Genomic DNA, 16,010 nt, shown 5'->3' with positions numbered 1-16,010 from the left:
ATTGTTTCATTTGAATATAAAGAACTCAGAATTCAGATTGTTCTTTATCTGTTACATTATACGAGATCTGTGGTTAATAATTTTCTTTGGTCATATAATCCCTTATAATCCCAAAAAAAAAAAAAAACTTTTCCACATGTTTAATGTCAGGTGTTACGTCAAACTTGGCAGTTTCTAAAATATCAAAATACTTTATCTTATTGACCGAAAGATAAAATTTTATTAAACAGTTTTAACAAGATACTTACTTAAACCATATTTTATTGGCACAATTGCAAGTCGTCAGATATATCAATCGGTTAAACCATTACTTTCTTTTGTACTTGTTTACTTTTTTTGTTGTGGTCTACTACAGTACGTACAATAATTTATTTAAAACTAGTCCATCGGAACTATTCGGTAGAAGTTTGTTATAGAAATGAACGCTATCTGAGTGGATTACCCTCATATTAATAGTTTTATTATTTTATTTTCGCTTATTATTCATTCTAAAATGTGGGATGATATAATAGAATATTTAAAAGATCCTCTATTAGTGATTAAAGTGCAGAACTTCTTTGGTGTTATCTACAAGAAAAGTAACGTCAGTGACGAAACATGTGTCATACATTCTGATAGACATGATCACGATTCAGAATTTGATATCAGGCAGCATAAGAGAGTTCCCAGCGATATATCAGCGACATCACAGTCCTCGAGTGAGACAGACACTTCGTCGGAAGGCCGTGAAGAGGTAGAATGTTTGATCAGTAATAAATTCTGGTACTACGTGTTTGTGTTGGGAACCATGCTTGGCGATGAAATATTTTACGCAACATTCATACCGTTTTGGTTTTGGAATATTGATGGAGCAGTTGGAAGGAGGGTCGTGTTGGTCTGGACCATCGTTATGTATATAGGTATGAATTCTTGTTATAATATTCGGTACATAGGTTGCTAAAGAGTTTCAAAATAATAGTTTTTTACTTCCTACGGTTTGCTAAAAATATGATTACAGTTTTATGAAGTCCCCTTTTTTAGTTGTAATTTCTTTGAAGTTAAAGCCTGCGTTGGTTAACTATTTATTGATCTGTTTACATATTTCAAATATATCATGATTGTTTAACGCCGAGTTGCACGAAACAAAATTAAAATTTAAGTAGAAATTAAACTAATTTAATCACAAGAATTTAATACAATTCTTGCGATTAAATTAGTTTAATCACTACTTAAATTTTAATTTCTTTTCGTGCAACTGGGCGTAAAACGAAGTAAATAACAGTTAATTGATAACATATTTAATATACACTCAATTGTCTGTTCCTAAAGTAATGTAACCTAATGTAATGCCCGTGTCTTAGGAGGTATTCATTAATTACGTGAGCTATTTTTCGATCAGTTTAGACCCCTCCTCCCTTTAGGTGGGATTTAGTGAGATTTGCCTGGACCCCCCTTCCCCCTACGTGAGATTGATGCTGAATATAATACAGATTGACTGGAAATAATAAACTGTTCAAGTATAATATTGTTAATTATTTTAAATTACTTAAATAAATTTTAAAACAAAAACAAAACGATTTCAATAGCCATGAGATTTTATTAGCGGTCAATATGAACACTCAATTTTTTTTAATATTTTTGACTTTCTGAAGTTGTTGTGAGACTTTCGAAAATACCCCCTCAGCTTAAATGAGATTTGGTGAGATTTCATTGGACACCTCCCACCCATTTTTTGTATTGTATTGTATTGTAGTGGGCTCGGTTTTCCGCATTTAGACGCAAAGGTGGTCCATTATGCGTGAAAAGTGGGCTGACTAGTTCAGCCACCCCAGCCCCTTCCAGAAGCTCAGAAGCCTCCTGGGGCATTCACAGGCTTCTCGGAGCATCCTTATTTCACCTCCCACCCATTCTGAGCTCACGTAAGTAATGGATGACCCCTTATGTAACAGCTGACTGATATACATTTCTTCAATCATATCCATAATCATACCCATAACATAGTATCAGAAAGAAGGGTAATTTCAAACAGGTGGGTCTATTATAAATTAGAAAATAAATAATAAGGCTGAGAAAATCAGCATAAACAGATAATGATGTAGTAGTGCAGTGTAGTAAATTTTGTTTGACAATGCGTTGACGTAATGCTCACATTAGTGCCCCATGATATGACATTTGTATAATTGTCTGGGAATTTATACTTGTCTATTGTGTGTTTCTGGCCCTCTGACCCAGGAGTAAACTCTAGTGAGCGCTATTATTATTTTTTATGTGTAAGTTATGTCTCACGGTTCCACCCTGGTTAATTGGAGGAAAAATATTATATAGCCTATAGCCTTCCTCGGTAAATGGGATATAAAAATAATTTTTCAATTCAAAGAAAAAAAAAAAAAAAAAAAACAGACAGACAAACAAATGAAGTTATAATATTAAGTAGTATAGATTATTAAAAAAAACGATGACTACATATCGTCGTCAGAATTACCAGAATTAATATATCTAAGAAATTTAAACAGGTTTTATATATTTCCTGGTACAAATTTCAAGTTCAATAAATTATTTTATTTATAAATAGATAATAAAAATAAGATAAAGAATAATTTGTATTTTTGTTTAGCTTCAACGTCTCAGAAACAACTGATTTTTCTGCCGTCTGACCATATTAAATTATAAATTCTGATAAATAGGCCAAGGATATAAGACTACTTCCCAGAATTTATCTCTATACACATGTTACTATCAAACAAAACAATTGTGATTTCTAACTGAGAAGAATCTCTTTATCAAGTTTCTATTTATATAGTTTCAGGTTTTTTTTCATTTTCCTCAAGAGTTCAAGAACTTATTTTACTAGCATATGAAGATTGACTTTCTTCATTAATTTAGATTAAACACATAAAAGTCTTTCTGCTTGCTTTGCTTTTCTGCTTTACGTACAGATAAATAATAAATTGTGTTAGATTCCTTTGTTTATATATTTATTTTCCTTTGTTTGTTTTTTTTTTTTGTTTTGATTTATTTCCCATATGGTTTCATTCTGACCTGATCTACATATTTTTTTTTATTAGAAATTGACTTTATAAATAATCACATACAATTATTACTCATTAAATAAAAAAATAAATGTGTTTGCTAGCAATAAAAAAAAAGCGACTTCAATTACATGGACAAGTAATAGAACGTAGGTAGACGAAAAAAATTAACAAATGCACTAGTCACCACTACGAATTTCGAAGGTTCCCCCTCTATTTCTTCCGGATGCCATCATCAGAGTCTGGTTTCCTTATCATGGTACCACTCTTGGGATTTCTCCTTTCCAACAATAAAAGAATCATCAAAATTGGTGCATAAATGACAAAGTTATCCGCAAACACACATAAAATATATATATATGGTCGAATTGAGTAACCTCCTCCTTTTTTGAAGTCGGTTAATTAAAGAACAACTCAAATATAACTGTAAATGTAAAGAAATTTAAATTACTTTGAACTAGCTTGTAATAAAATGTAAAACCTATTTGAGCCTTATTTAACCTATTCACCAGTTCTTTTAAGATTTTTTATGTTCGGTCAGTAAGTGATTGGAAATAGTTACAACTAATTTCTCGGAAGATAAGCAGATAATTCTTCTGCCCCTGCTAACAATATCAACAAGGCAATCGAAGACTTGAATTCTGACTTGAATAAAATTAGTTCGTGGAGTGAGTCTTTTGGGATAGCGTTAAACCCCAATAAATCCCAGGTGGCTTTCGCGATCTGTTTTGCGCCACCTAACAAAGGTTAGGTGGCGCAAAACAGATCGCGAAAGTTAATATTGTAATGATTTTGTAATATTTCAAATATTTTATACGCTTTTTATAAAAATATCTTTACAATGAGTAGTGATTTTGACTATTTTTGGTGCTATGGATCTGTGTTTACTTTTAAATGAATTGTTTGTAAAATCAAATTTATTTTGTATTATACATTTTATTTTATATTTTCATACTTATTGTAAGCAAATAATTATTTGAGAAGATTGCCTTTTTATTTCTTAAATACGGATTGTCAAAAGCATTTGTTTCCGGTCGTTGGTTATAAATAGTTGTTGGCTTATTAAAAAGGGCAGTCTTCTGATATCAACGGTACAGAATAGAAGTCGGAAAAGAAGTTGTAATAGTAAAATTGAAGTAAGTTGTGTGAAGTGGAGGATATCAAGTGTGAATAAAGTTATTTGTAACAACTGGATTTTGTTATTTCACAACAAGTCAGAAGTGGGATCAGGACCCAAGTTAAGGTATGAAAAAAAAAATATTATCTTTTTATGACCATAAGCTTTTAGGATTTTTTTAGTTCTTCATAATGGATTTTATATATGATTTTGAATTGGATGTTTTCTATAAAGTTACTTTAGATAAATAATTTTTTCAGTTTTTATTATAGATTACCCACATATATTTAACATTTTATTGGGTTATGAATTTTACTAAGTATTAAAGATTATTAAAATGAAGTGATAATTAGAATTACTATGTATGCTTCAGCAATAATTTTACGTGTAGTTATTTAGAAGCCTAGTGTGCTTATCGATAAAGGTCATGTGTACCTAGCGAGCCATGTGAGCTCTAGTTATTTAGAAGCCTAGTGTGCTTATCGATAAAGGTCATGTGTACCTAGCGAGCCATGTGAGCTCTAGTTATTTAGAAGACAAGTGTGCTTATCGATAGAGGTCATGTGTACCTCGCGAGCCATGTGAGCTCTAGTTATTTAGAAGCCAAGTGTGCTTATCGATAGAGGTCATGTGTACCTAGCGAGCCATGTGAACTCTAGTTATTTAGGAAGCCAAGTGTGCTTATCGATAGAGGTCATGTGTACCTAGCGAGCTAAGTGAGCTCTAGTTATGTAGGAAGCCAAGTGTGCTTATCGATAGAGGTCATGTGTACCTAGCGAGCCATGTGAACTCTAGTTATTTAGGAAGCCAAGTGTGCTTATCGATAGAGGTCATGTGTACCTAGCGAGCTAAGTGAGCTCTAGTTATGTAGGAAGCCAAGTGTGCTTATCGATAGAGGTCATGTGTACCTAGCGAGCCATGTGAGCTCTAGTTACTTAGGAAGCCAAGTGTGCTTATCGATAGAGGTCATGTGTACCTAGCGAGCCACGTGAGCTCTAGTTATTTAGAAGTCAAGTGTGCTTATCAATATATCAATAACAAGCTAAATCTATCAAATTAAATGAAATCTTAGGAGGATTTGTAGAAAAATATTTTACGTACATCTTTTATTTAGTTTTTATTTTAATGATATGAATCTAATATTGATTTCTTTTTTTGTGGCAATGAACTCCGACAAAGTGATGACTCCTAGGAGGAGCGCCAAGGTCAAGGAGAAATCAAAGAAAGCGAAATTCCGCGACTAAGACCGATAAGGTGCAGTCTGGGACTAAAACAAAGAGGAGACGCGGACTGGCGCCCAGCCCGTCCGCGTTCAGCAGTGACTATTCGAGCGACGACAGGTCAGATGACATCAACTGGTCCACAAAAGAGGCAAAGAGGTGGTTTGACCCTCTTCCAAGCGCTAAGAGGGCGTTTCCTAACGAGCAAAATTATGGTCAGCTTCTTGAAGAGATGTTAGCCCGAATCACTAGGGATAGTGAAAAATTACACAGCTGTGAAATTAGAGGTAAAAAGGCCGTAGATTGTGTGATTCGATATCAGACAAGTCAATTAGAAATAGTGCCGAGGCATTAAGATGTGATGAAACCGGAAGACTTATTGAATTTTCTTAGTTCACAACGACCAATATAAGTTTTCGGTACATTTGTAGGTAGGAAACGTAGCAACAATATCGTGTCAAATCCGAACAAGTAGCGTTCAACTTCAAATAACTAGTAGTCACCCAGCGGTCGAAATTCGAGCATAATTAATTTAGATTATGACTTTGAACATTATTATGGTTCAGTTGTCCAAGACTATTCTTCTATAATAAAAAAAAGAGTATATATGCGTGTGTGTCAAATACAAGGTAGTGGGTGTAATGTAAAAAAAAAAAAAAAAAATAGTGGCAGTCTACACTCCTTCTCTATATAAACTATAAGTGTGCGAAATTTCAAACTCCTCTGTCCGCGCAACATTCGTAAAAAAATGTTACAAAGTTTTTGATTCATGTATTAATATATAGATAACCTTATTAGTTTCTCAATTGCCGCTTAGGGACTCTCTTACTTTAGATGCCCAAGTCCATTCTTAAATGCTCAGTTTCACAGAGAAGACCATAACGATAATAATTTCAAGCTTAAACCCTTAACTTTACGAAACGAAATCAAACAAAATATACTATTTCGACCACAAATAATGCTGGAAACAAATTTTATAAACATGTAAAAGTTAATAATACAAATTTAGTAGTTTTTATCGAATTTGGTAGCGACTCAAGCTTATTTCGTGAATTTGATGCTTAACGGTTTTTATTTGCTAAAATACTTAAATTTACCTGCTATCAAAGGATTAGGCAATTCAAAAGGTTTTACATTTTACCTATATTTAGGAGTAACGTTGAATTAAAATTAGATGAATTTGTGGCTAGCATAGAGATATTGGTAGTCAATGCCGAATTTCTACAATCATCCGTGCTGATAGGTCAAAATATCACTGAACTTCCTTGTGCGACTGTTTTTAAGGATGATATATATCATACTGATTATTATCAGTTTATTATTTTACCCAAGTCCTAATATTAGTGATAAATCTCAGTCTTCGGATTGCCTACAGTTAAATTTGGTTACTAAAAATAATATTACGATGCCAGAATTAGTCGAAGTTGTCACATCTGACCCAAAGTTCAGTGATGATATAGCTATAAGACTGAAAAATAATATCAAATACAGCAGCGTTCTTATAAGAGTCGATAATGGTAAATAATTACTAGCAATAACTAAATTGTCCATATTCTGTCCATTCGTTTTTCTTGTTGACAGTTCAGAAAGCTTGAAATTAGCGAGTCCCTCACACGTTACCGATCCGATTTGAAGTAATAATTGCTTTTATTTAAAAACAATTTTCAATCGATTTAATGAAATATTTTAGTTTAAAAATATTAATTATTCGTTTATTAGTTACTAGCGACCCGTTGCGTCGTTAGATTACACGCTGTTACAGAATGCGTTGAAGAAATAAGGGTTCACTGCTCGTTCCTCGTAGGTGATAGCGTAATAATTTGTAGCCTATATGTTGACCCGACTTCTTATAATATTCGTGCCAAATTTGAAGTAAATCTATGCAGTACTTTTTGAGTTTATCCCGGAAATACATACAGACAAACAGACAAAAATTCTAAAAACTATATTTTTGGCTTCGGTATCGATTGTAGATCACATCCCAAGTATTCTTTAAAAAAAAATATTCAATGTACAGTTTGACTTTCCTACCATTTTACTATATGTGTAGATTTTGTTAGTTTAGTTTATAATTTTACTTGTTATATTTGTATACCCAACTAGCTTTCACCCGCGGCTTCGCTCGCATTGAATATTTTTCAAAAAAAAGTATCCTATGTTACTTCTAATATCTCCAAGAATATGTGTACCTACGTATACCTATGTACTTCATGATGATCGATTAAGTAGTTTTCGCGTGAAAGCGAAACAAACTAACAGCTAGTTTTTTAAACAAATAAGTAGGTAGGCGTGTGATTTTCTAAGTATATTTATTAGTAAACTTAAGTTACACTTTATTAACTGTGCGTTTGAAAGTTAAATTTCACTAGCTCTTGAATAGTTACATTTTAAGGCAGCCTTCAAAGGATAAATGAATGAACAGAGTTATTGTTCTTTACTCCTTATTTGAAATGCAATTCCTAGATTTCGACTTAATTCCTAGCAAAAAAAATCAATTTTGGAATCTTAGATACTCTTTCTTTTGTTTCTTTAGTTTTGGTTGTTTGTTAAGCATGATGGTACATTTATAGGCGTGAACTTTCAAGCGGGTTAGACAAGGTATAATCAGACCTAAAAGTTTTCAGACAAATGTCACATAGTAAGGTTATGCGTTGATTATAGGGCCCTTGATAATCAGACTAGAAAAGATTGTTTTAATTTACCCTCTTTCGAGTTAGAAACGTTAGCAGTCTTGTGCGCGTTAAAGAAATTTAGATTTTATTTATAACCAAGTACGATCTTAGTCCCCGCATTGCGAGATTGTAACTTTTAATTAACGAATTTAATTCCAGTGTAGAATACCGTCCAGAGGCACGTATGGGTCAGGTAGATGTATTGAGCCACAATACTTATCTATAATACTATCACCTAACGTGACTGAAAACTCAATAATTGTGTATAGTATTAAAACTAGTGATTAGCACTTAACCTTACAAATAACTAACCCAAATATTTCGCGAATAGTTAAAATTCTCTTCTTAAATTAATCATGAGTCTGATGAAGAAACTAAAGATATAAAGAAGAATTACGTTATTAAGAATAATAAATAGGGTGTATAGGAGAGTAGGCAAAAAGCACTTATCTGGCTGTACCTGCTCGTACTTGCTGGCAGATAGTAGGTCTAATACGATGACTCCGGTTACTTAGGTTTTCCCAAAACAACTAATACAATTCAATATGTTTACTGGTTTTCGAAATAGAGATAGTTTTTTAAAAATATGATTAAACATGTATTAAATGTGCATATAATAAAGACGACACATCACGATGTAAAAATGGCCAATTGGCCTCTTCAGATCCAAAACTACTACTGTATTTATGAAATATTTTATGACTTTGGGTTACCATCACGAATAGTGTCGGATCGAGGTAGCTCATTCACTTCAACAGGTTTCATATAGTAAATGCAGTTGCGAGGCATAATCACTAATTAGATAATTCTAGGTTCAATATATGTATGTGTATAAAACCAAAATCAATTTGAGACCAAATAATGACCGAATGTAATGATTAAAACTTCAACAATAATTATTAAATAATAATCCGTTATTAATACTTTAAATTATATAAACATTTTAGTACACATTTATTTGTACGTGCGTCAGGAGACCGCACGTAGTAGGACGGCCGAATGTAATGATTTTGTAATATTTCAAATATTTTATACGCTTTTTATAAAAATATCTTTACAATGAGTAGTGATTTTGACTATTTTTGGTGCTATGGATCTGTGTTTACTTTTAAATGAATTGTTTGTAAAATCAAATTTATTTTGTATTATACATTTTATTTTATATTTTCATACTTATTGTAAGCAAATAATTATTTGAGAAGATTGCCTTTTTATTTCTTAAATACGGATTGTCAAAAGCATTTGTTTCCGGTCGTTGGTTATAAATAGTTGTTGGCTTATTAAAAAGGGCAGTCTTCTGATATCAACGGTACAGAATAGAAGTCGGAAAAGAAGTTGTAATAGTAAAATTGAAGTAAGTTGTGTGAAGTGGAGGATATCAAGTGTGAATAAAGTTATTTGTAACAACTGGATTTTGTTATTTCACAACAATATTAATAGTCTGCCTTTAATTAAAATAAATAATACTAGCTTAGTTGTGGGAACCTCAGTAAAGAATCTTGGTATTATTATTGACAGTACTATGTCATGGGCTCCACAGGTGAATGAGATGAGCAGAAAATTTTTTGCGACTATTGGCTGTTTGCGACGGTGGAAGCGTTTACTTCCTGTCAATACCAAATTATCATTAGCACATTCACTTCTTCTACCGCTTTTAGACTATGCAGACTCCTCTTATCCCGATCTTTCAGAGGAATTGCTAAACAAACTTGAACGACTTCAAAACGATTGTATATGTTTCTTATATGGATTGCGTAAGTTTGATCACATATCCGAATACCGAACAAGACTCAAGTGGCTACCAATCAGACTGCACCGTAATCTCCACATGCTTTCCCTTCTTTACTCCATTCTTTATAATCCCTTATCTCCTTCTTATTTAAAAGAACGTTTTTTATTTCTTGGCTCAAATTCTGACCTAAACCTTCGATCACGTAAAGACAATCGGCTGAAGATGTTTGTTTCGCAATCGCAAGTGTACAGCAACTCTTTTACGATTAAGGCTGCGAAACTATGGAATAGCCTACCTGGAAATGTTCGTCATTCTGATTCGTTATCAATTTTTAAGAATCGCTTATACAAACATTACCTATCGCTTTAAATGTTTTTTTTTTTTTTTATATTATTTTGTGATATGCATTTGTGTACTTATGTTGTATGTGTATGTATTTATGTATGTGTACATACACATGTATGTATGTATTTTGTGTATGTTGTAAGTATTTAATATGTGTACCTATATTCTTACGTATGGTTTACGTAAATTTATTTATTCTCATGATTTTGTATGTTTATCTTATTCTTCTGTAAGTGAATGTATGTATTTTTTTTAATGTATTTATAATTCTATTTATATTTATCTACTTTTGCACAATCCCGCACTTTGTTACTAATAATCTCCTTTTACCTGGGGTTGTCTGGAAGAGATTGCTTAAAGCAATAAGACCGCCTTTGCATGCTGTCATTGTAACTACTTTTTGTTTAATTTTATTTCTGTTCTGTTGTTTTTTTTTTCTTTTTTTTACTACGTAAAAGTGTTTGATTATATATATGCAAGAAGTAATAAATAAATAAATAAATAAAAATAATTATCATTGGTTGTTTAATTTCTTCCTAGTGGATTAAGCTCTGACCCTTTCTACATGATGAAAGAGTCCTATGCCCAGCAGTGGAATGTTAAAGGCTGAATCATAGTTAATTATTAAAAACTTAGGTATACATTCCTGTTATAAATAAAGAACATAATATATGCAAAATGTTTTTAAAGTGAGACTGTGATGAATGAACTAAAAAAAAAAAAAATATATATGATTCGAGAATTTTATATATAAGATATGTTTCTCGATTTCCAGGTCAAGGTTTCAAAGACATAATACGATGGCCACGGCCCGGGTATCCGGTGAAGAAACTCCAAGAGAAGTGGGCGATCGAGTACGGGATGCCGTCAACGCATGCCATGGTCGGCGTGTCCATACCATTCTCGGTCCTATTGTACACCATGAATAGGTACCAGTATCCCGTGCCCTGGGGTATCGTCATAGCGGTCTCGTGGTGCACGCTGATCTGTGTCAGCAGGGTTTATCTCGGGATGCATAGCATTCTGGTTAGTGTTCTTGTATAAGTTCTACGATACCCATTAGCTAAATGTTTGTTTGACGTCGAATTAATAGTGTATACTATAGCAGTCCCAAATTTTCTTGCGGACAAATTTGCGCGAAAATAGCTATTGTACCCATAATTAGTTTGCATGTGTAGACTGTTCTATGTCTTTATTAGTTATAGCGTGATGTTTTATAGCCTATGCCGGTTCTGGACAATGTAGCTTTTTAATGGGGTAAATATTGAGTGATGGAGTGTAAAATTTTCGATTGTTCGAATGTAATTTTGGCATCACTACACCAGAAAGATTGAAACTATTGATGCCCTTAAAGGTTTTTCATCCGTCAAGCCTCCGTCTGTTAAAACAATTTGCTTATGCTGGTTGGACTTCTGATATAACAAATTTTTCAGACTTAAAAAATAAAAAAAGCAGTTAGAAATAGTCCAGACGTTCTCGACTTAAGCACTTAGCGACATATATAATAAATTACTTCTATTTATATAAATATATAATTAGGGTAAATAAAGAATTTTCTTTCCTATTTTATTTTACACTAGCTGAACCCTGCGCGTGTTGCTACGCTTTATTTTATATTTTTTGGTCGTACCAACTCAGAAACCTTTGTGGGCTCATGCACAACACATTGATGAAGATCATGACATGATCAAATGCATAGTTTACGATTCTGTAAAGGACATATAGACAAACATTCATTTATATATACATAGATATCTTAGATTAATTTTATATTTTTAGGACATAGCAGCGGGTTTGCTACTATCGTCAGCTTTGCTGGTAGTCCTGATCCCTGTGGTGAATGAACTGGATGGTTTCCTGCTCACCTCGCTGTGGTCGCCGCTCCTCGTTATCACAGTCTCCATTCTTGTTATAGTGTACTATCCTCAATCTGATAAATGGACGCCTACAAGGTGAGAGAAACTGGTCAAATCAGATCTCAGGCCAAGCTCATCCTAGGCCAAAATTTTGTAATCATAAATCGATAGGTTAGTATGTATCCGTTGTTTGACGACGCTGTTACAGCATTGGCTGTTGCGCTGATGGCGCGGGTATTTGTATAAGCTGTACCGGTGTCTGGGCGTTTTGCTTGTGTGTTTCCGGGCGACACAGCAAAAATCCTAGTGGGGTCGTTGATTTAGGCGTTTGTTCATTAATATATTTTATTTATTTTGTATACTTTTCAATGAATTAATTTCTTATTGGTTAAACGAGAAGTTGGATTGAACAATAATAACCTTATTTTCATCACTTTGGGGTTGCCATGGCTAAGGTTGTTATGATGTACAACAGTAGTACAATATTCATATCTTCCGAATTTACTCTCCTTTCTCTTTCTCTTCAAAAGGTAGTTTTAAATTTTTCAAAGAAAGCTGAAAAGAAGAAATGGAATGATGATTTTTTTTTTAAAAACCACATCTTTTGTACACGTTAATGTTATATCTGTTTTAAATAAACTTTCTATTATATTTTCCAGGGGCGACACAACCATGATAGTAAGTGTATGCGCTGGTATCCTCACCGGCTCCTGGACTAACTACCAGCTGGGAAACATGGTGGCCAGCCCTTTAGACCCGCCCTACGAGATCATATGGCCCTCCATAGAAATGTTCGGCTGTACTTTGCTGAGGACAACACTCGGCTTCTGCGGGGTTCTAGCGACCAGAGCCCTTGCAAAGTCCTTTTCTTATGGCTTTGTGTGCGCTCTTCTGGGCAAAGACAAGAATGAACTGAGAAACTCTGAGAACAGTCTAGATAACAAGAACAAGATCATCGTAGAATGTAGTTACAAGTACTTTACGTACGGACTCATCGGTTTCAACACAACATACATCTTCCCGAATGTCTTTGACTTATTGTTCATCAACAGGCCCACCTATTACACTGAGATTTAGTATTTAAATCTGTATGTATGTGTAAGTCTATGGAAATTTTTCGTTTTAGTTTGACGCACAAGTGAACGGAATATGTAAAGTGCCTTGGTTAAATTAAGTAAGTTACGGCAGTAAAGAGGCTAGAAATTTAAATAGTATTTTAGTCCTCTTGTACTGCTCCTGTAAATTTCGCTAGAGCATTCCAATTATCTAATTAATTTATATGTAAATTGTAACATAACATAACATATGAAATTATAATGATTATCATATTCACTTATTTCCATATAACCTTTGTAGTTGCATTAACTCTTTTAGTTATTTATACTCTATTTATTAGTAATACACAGAAACAAACTTACAGCTTTATTAGCATACTAGCTTTTAGCAGCTACTTATTATTAAGAAAACTAAAATACGATTTCGCTACAATTATCTTTCTTATAGACAGAGCTGTTAGCACTTGCAATATCTTAATAAATAATACTAAAATAATACTAAAAAGGGGTCATCCGTAAATTACGTGGCACTTTAAGGGGATATCTCCTCTTGGGGTCGACGGAGTGTGACTTGTGTGACAAGGGAAGAGGGGAGGTTCAAAATTTTGACATTTAAAAATATAATACATGTAATTGTTAGTATTAAGACATGATATTTAAACTACATTATGTACATACTATCGATTAACTTATAAAGTACACGGATGACCGAGCTTTGCTCGGTATTTTTTTATGGTGTACAGTATTATTTTTAAAATTATATAATATTTAAATACGAATTATATACTGATGAAATATGAATAATATTTTTCGATATTACTGAAATAATTAAAAAAAAAATATGAAAAAAAAATCACGAAAAATTGAAAAAAGGAAAAAAAATAGTCAGATTGGAGACATTGTGGATGTTGGCAAAATTTACCTTCGTATTCTAATGATGTTGTAGCAGAATGAAAACATTGCCTGAAAACACGGATAAATCGACATTTTCTAAAAATGAATCCTAGCTAGATCGATTTATCGCCCCCGAAACTTGTGTACAAAACTTCATTAAAATCGTTAGAGCCGTTACCGAGATTCATATTGAATTGCCCGTTTAAAGGTACTTTTAGGTTATTTAAATGGAAATAAAAATTGAATTACTTGAACTAATTTAAAAATATGTGACATCACACTAGGTCTAGGTCTAGGGGTTCTTATAAGTGTGACCATCTGTGACAAGGACGGGGAAGGGGTCGATAGAGATTATATATATCGTGGGATATTCTTGTGACGTAATTTATGGATTGTCCCAGATGCAATGCCGTGTGAACGAAAAAGAAAATTATCATTAAAATGTTATAGATATTTTCGAATTTAAGGCTTACTTTATATTTTTTATATGTTTTTACCATGTCAAGTGTTCATTGTGTTTAATGAAATTAAAAATAGTAGATAAAGTAGTTGTCGATACATCGCTGTACTGTAATAATATTGTGATTATAATTGTGATGGAAAGAAAAGTGAAAGATACACGATGTATTTACTTTGTTAATAAACTTGTTATATAAAATAAAGTGTCACGTTTAGTTCTAGTCCTAGTCTAGTAGAATTTAAATTTCGCCATTTAAAAGACTTCATACTACTAGCATTCGTGATTTTAATAATGTAGATATTTGATGGCCACAACTATTTGCTTTATATAATTATATTTTCTATTCTAAATAAAACTATTTACTATCGTTTACTTTTTAATTTATTAAAATCATTCATCTCCGATGTAATAAAAATACAACTAAAAATCCCCTGGGGATTGGTAGGTAGGGTTTTCAACGCGTTTATGATGCGTCTGGTGTTATAGACGTCTATAGGCTACGGTAATCGCTTACCATCAGGTGTGCCGTACGCTTGTTTGTCGACATACATATACATATATTTTACACGGTACACATACCAAAATAACATTTTTTACATTTTTTGTCTCTGTCTCTCTGTCTGTTTGTTCCGGCTAATCTCTGAAACGGCTGGACCGATTTTCACGGGACTTTCGCTGATATAATAAGGAGTAACTTGAGCTACCTACTTTTAATTTAGAAATTTATTTATTTTATAACTCTGCGAACTAAAAACAACTTTATTGTTAAATTCCACACGGACGAAGTCGCAGGCACAGCTAGTAGGTATATTTATAAAATATATATAAACATATAAATTGCCGTTTATTTACGGTAGGTACACAAAATTATATCAACTGTCGCCGAGCGTTCATGAGTATCAATTAAAGTGTACTATCTAATTCTAAGCTATACGGCGCTCGGCATGGTTATCATATAATCGCATGCTCCTGATCCATCATCAGTAGGTGTATACGTAGGTTGGACCAATTGCGTTATCAATCACATGCCTACCGCCTATTTACATAAATTTAGGATTTCATAGAATTTGGAGCGTCATCTTTCGACGTCAATGGCCGCTGGAATTTTTTATGATTGCTGTAGACGATAGATAAGATAAATAGATTATTCGGATGCGTTGTCTGCACGTGTTCTTGTGAAAGTTGCTACCATCGCGTCTTGTTTATTGTTGAATACTTCATTCAATACAAAAGCGGCCTCTTACGAATAACGAGGGCCTGTGACATCCCACTGCTGGGCACAGTCCTCTTTCTCCATGTAGGAGAGGGAGCGGAGCTAAGTTGGCGGATATATTCCCTTTTATGAGTAACGATCGCTATCAGCTATTTATGATAACAACCGGGACCCACACGGACAGACATTTAAAAGGGAGAAAAAAATCTATAAATACCTACAACTATAAACAAAGTGTATAGGCATCTTCTAGACAAGCGCGCACTATCTTAGGCTGCATCTTCACTTACCATCAGGTGAGATCGCAGTCAAGCGCTAGTCTATATATGTTTAAAAAAAATGATTATTTATTTTTAGCGGGAATTGTATCGTACGAGGCACGACATACTACTATACCAGAGCAGCTCTTAGGATGAAAATACAAAATTTGACTTTAAA

At 33.3% G+C, this 16,010-nt stretch overlaps 1 protein-coding gene across 1 annotated transcript; it reads left to right on the top strand.

The window, feature by feature from the left end:
* Nucleotides 1-493: 493 nt before the first annotated feature.
* On the top strand, nt 494-13,297 carry LOC123655956 (sphingosine-1-phosphate phosphatase 2-like). The gene is made up of 4 exons (XM_045591692.1): nt 494-899; nt 10,870-11,120; nt 11,874-12,046; nt 12,610-13,297. The coding sequence occupies exons 1-4, from the start codon at nt 494-496 to the stop codon at nt 13,025-13,027; spliced, it is 1,248 nt and encodes a 415-aa protein (XP_045447648.1). The 3' UTR covers nt 13,028-13,297.
* The last annotated feature ends 2,713 nt before the right edge of the window (nt 13,298-16,010 follow it).

Source organism: Melitaea cinxia, chromosome 8, assembly GCF_905220565.1.
Source record: "Melitaea cinxia chromosome 8, ilMelCinx1.1, whole genome shotgun sequence".
NCBI classification, from domain to species: domain Eukaryota; kingdom Metazoa; phylum Arthropoda; class Insecta; order Lepidoptera; family Nymphalidae; genus Melitaea; species Melitaea cinxia.
The sequence above is the reverse complement of the archived record's forward strand: the minus strand, read 5'-3'. Positions and strand labels throughout refer to the sequence as shown.

Excerpts from the sequence above, each read along its gene's own strand:
- LOC123655956 (XM_045591692.1), top strand. The coding sequence starts at position 494 with ATGTGGGATGATATAATAGAATATTTAAAAGATCCTCTATTAGTGATT. Across the intron at positions 900-10,869 it reads GACCATCGTTATGTATATAG|GTCAAGGTTTCAAAGACATA; the intron begins GTATGAATTCTT and ends CTCGATTTCCAG. Across the intron at positions 11,121-11,873 it reads TCGGGATGCATAGCATTCTG|GACATAGCAGCGGGTTTGCT; the intron begins GTTAGTGTTCTT and ends TTATATTTTTAG.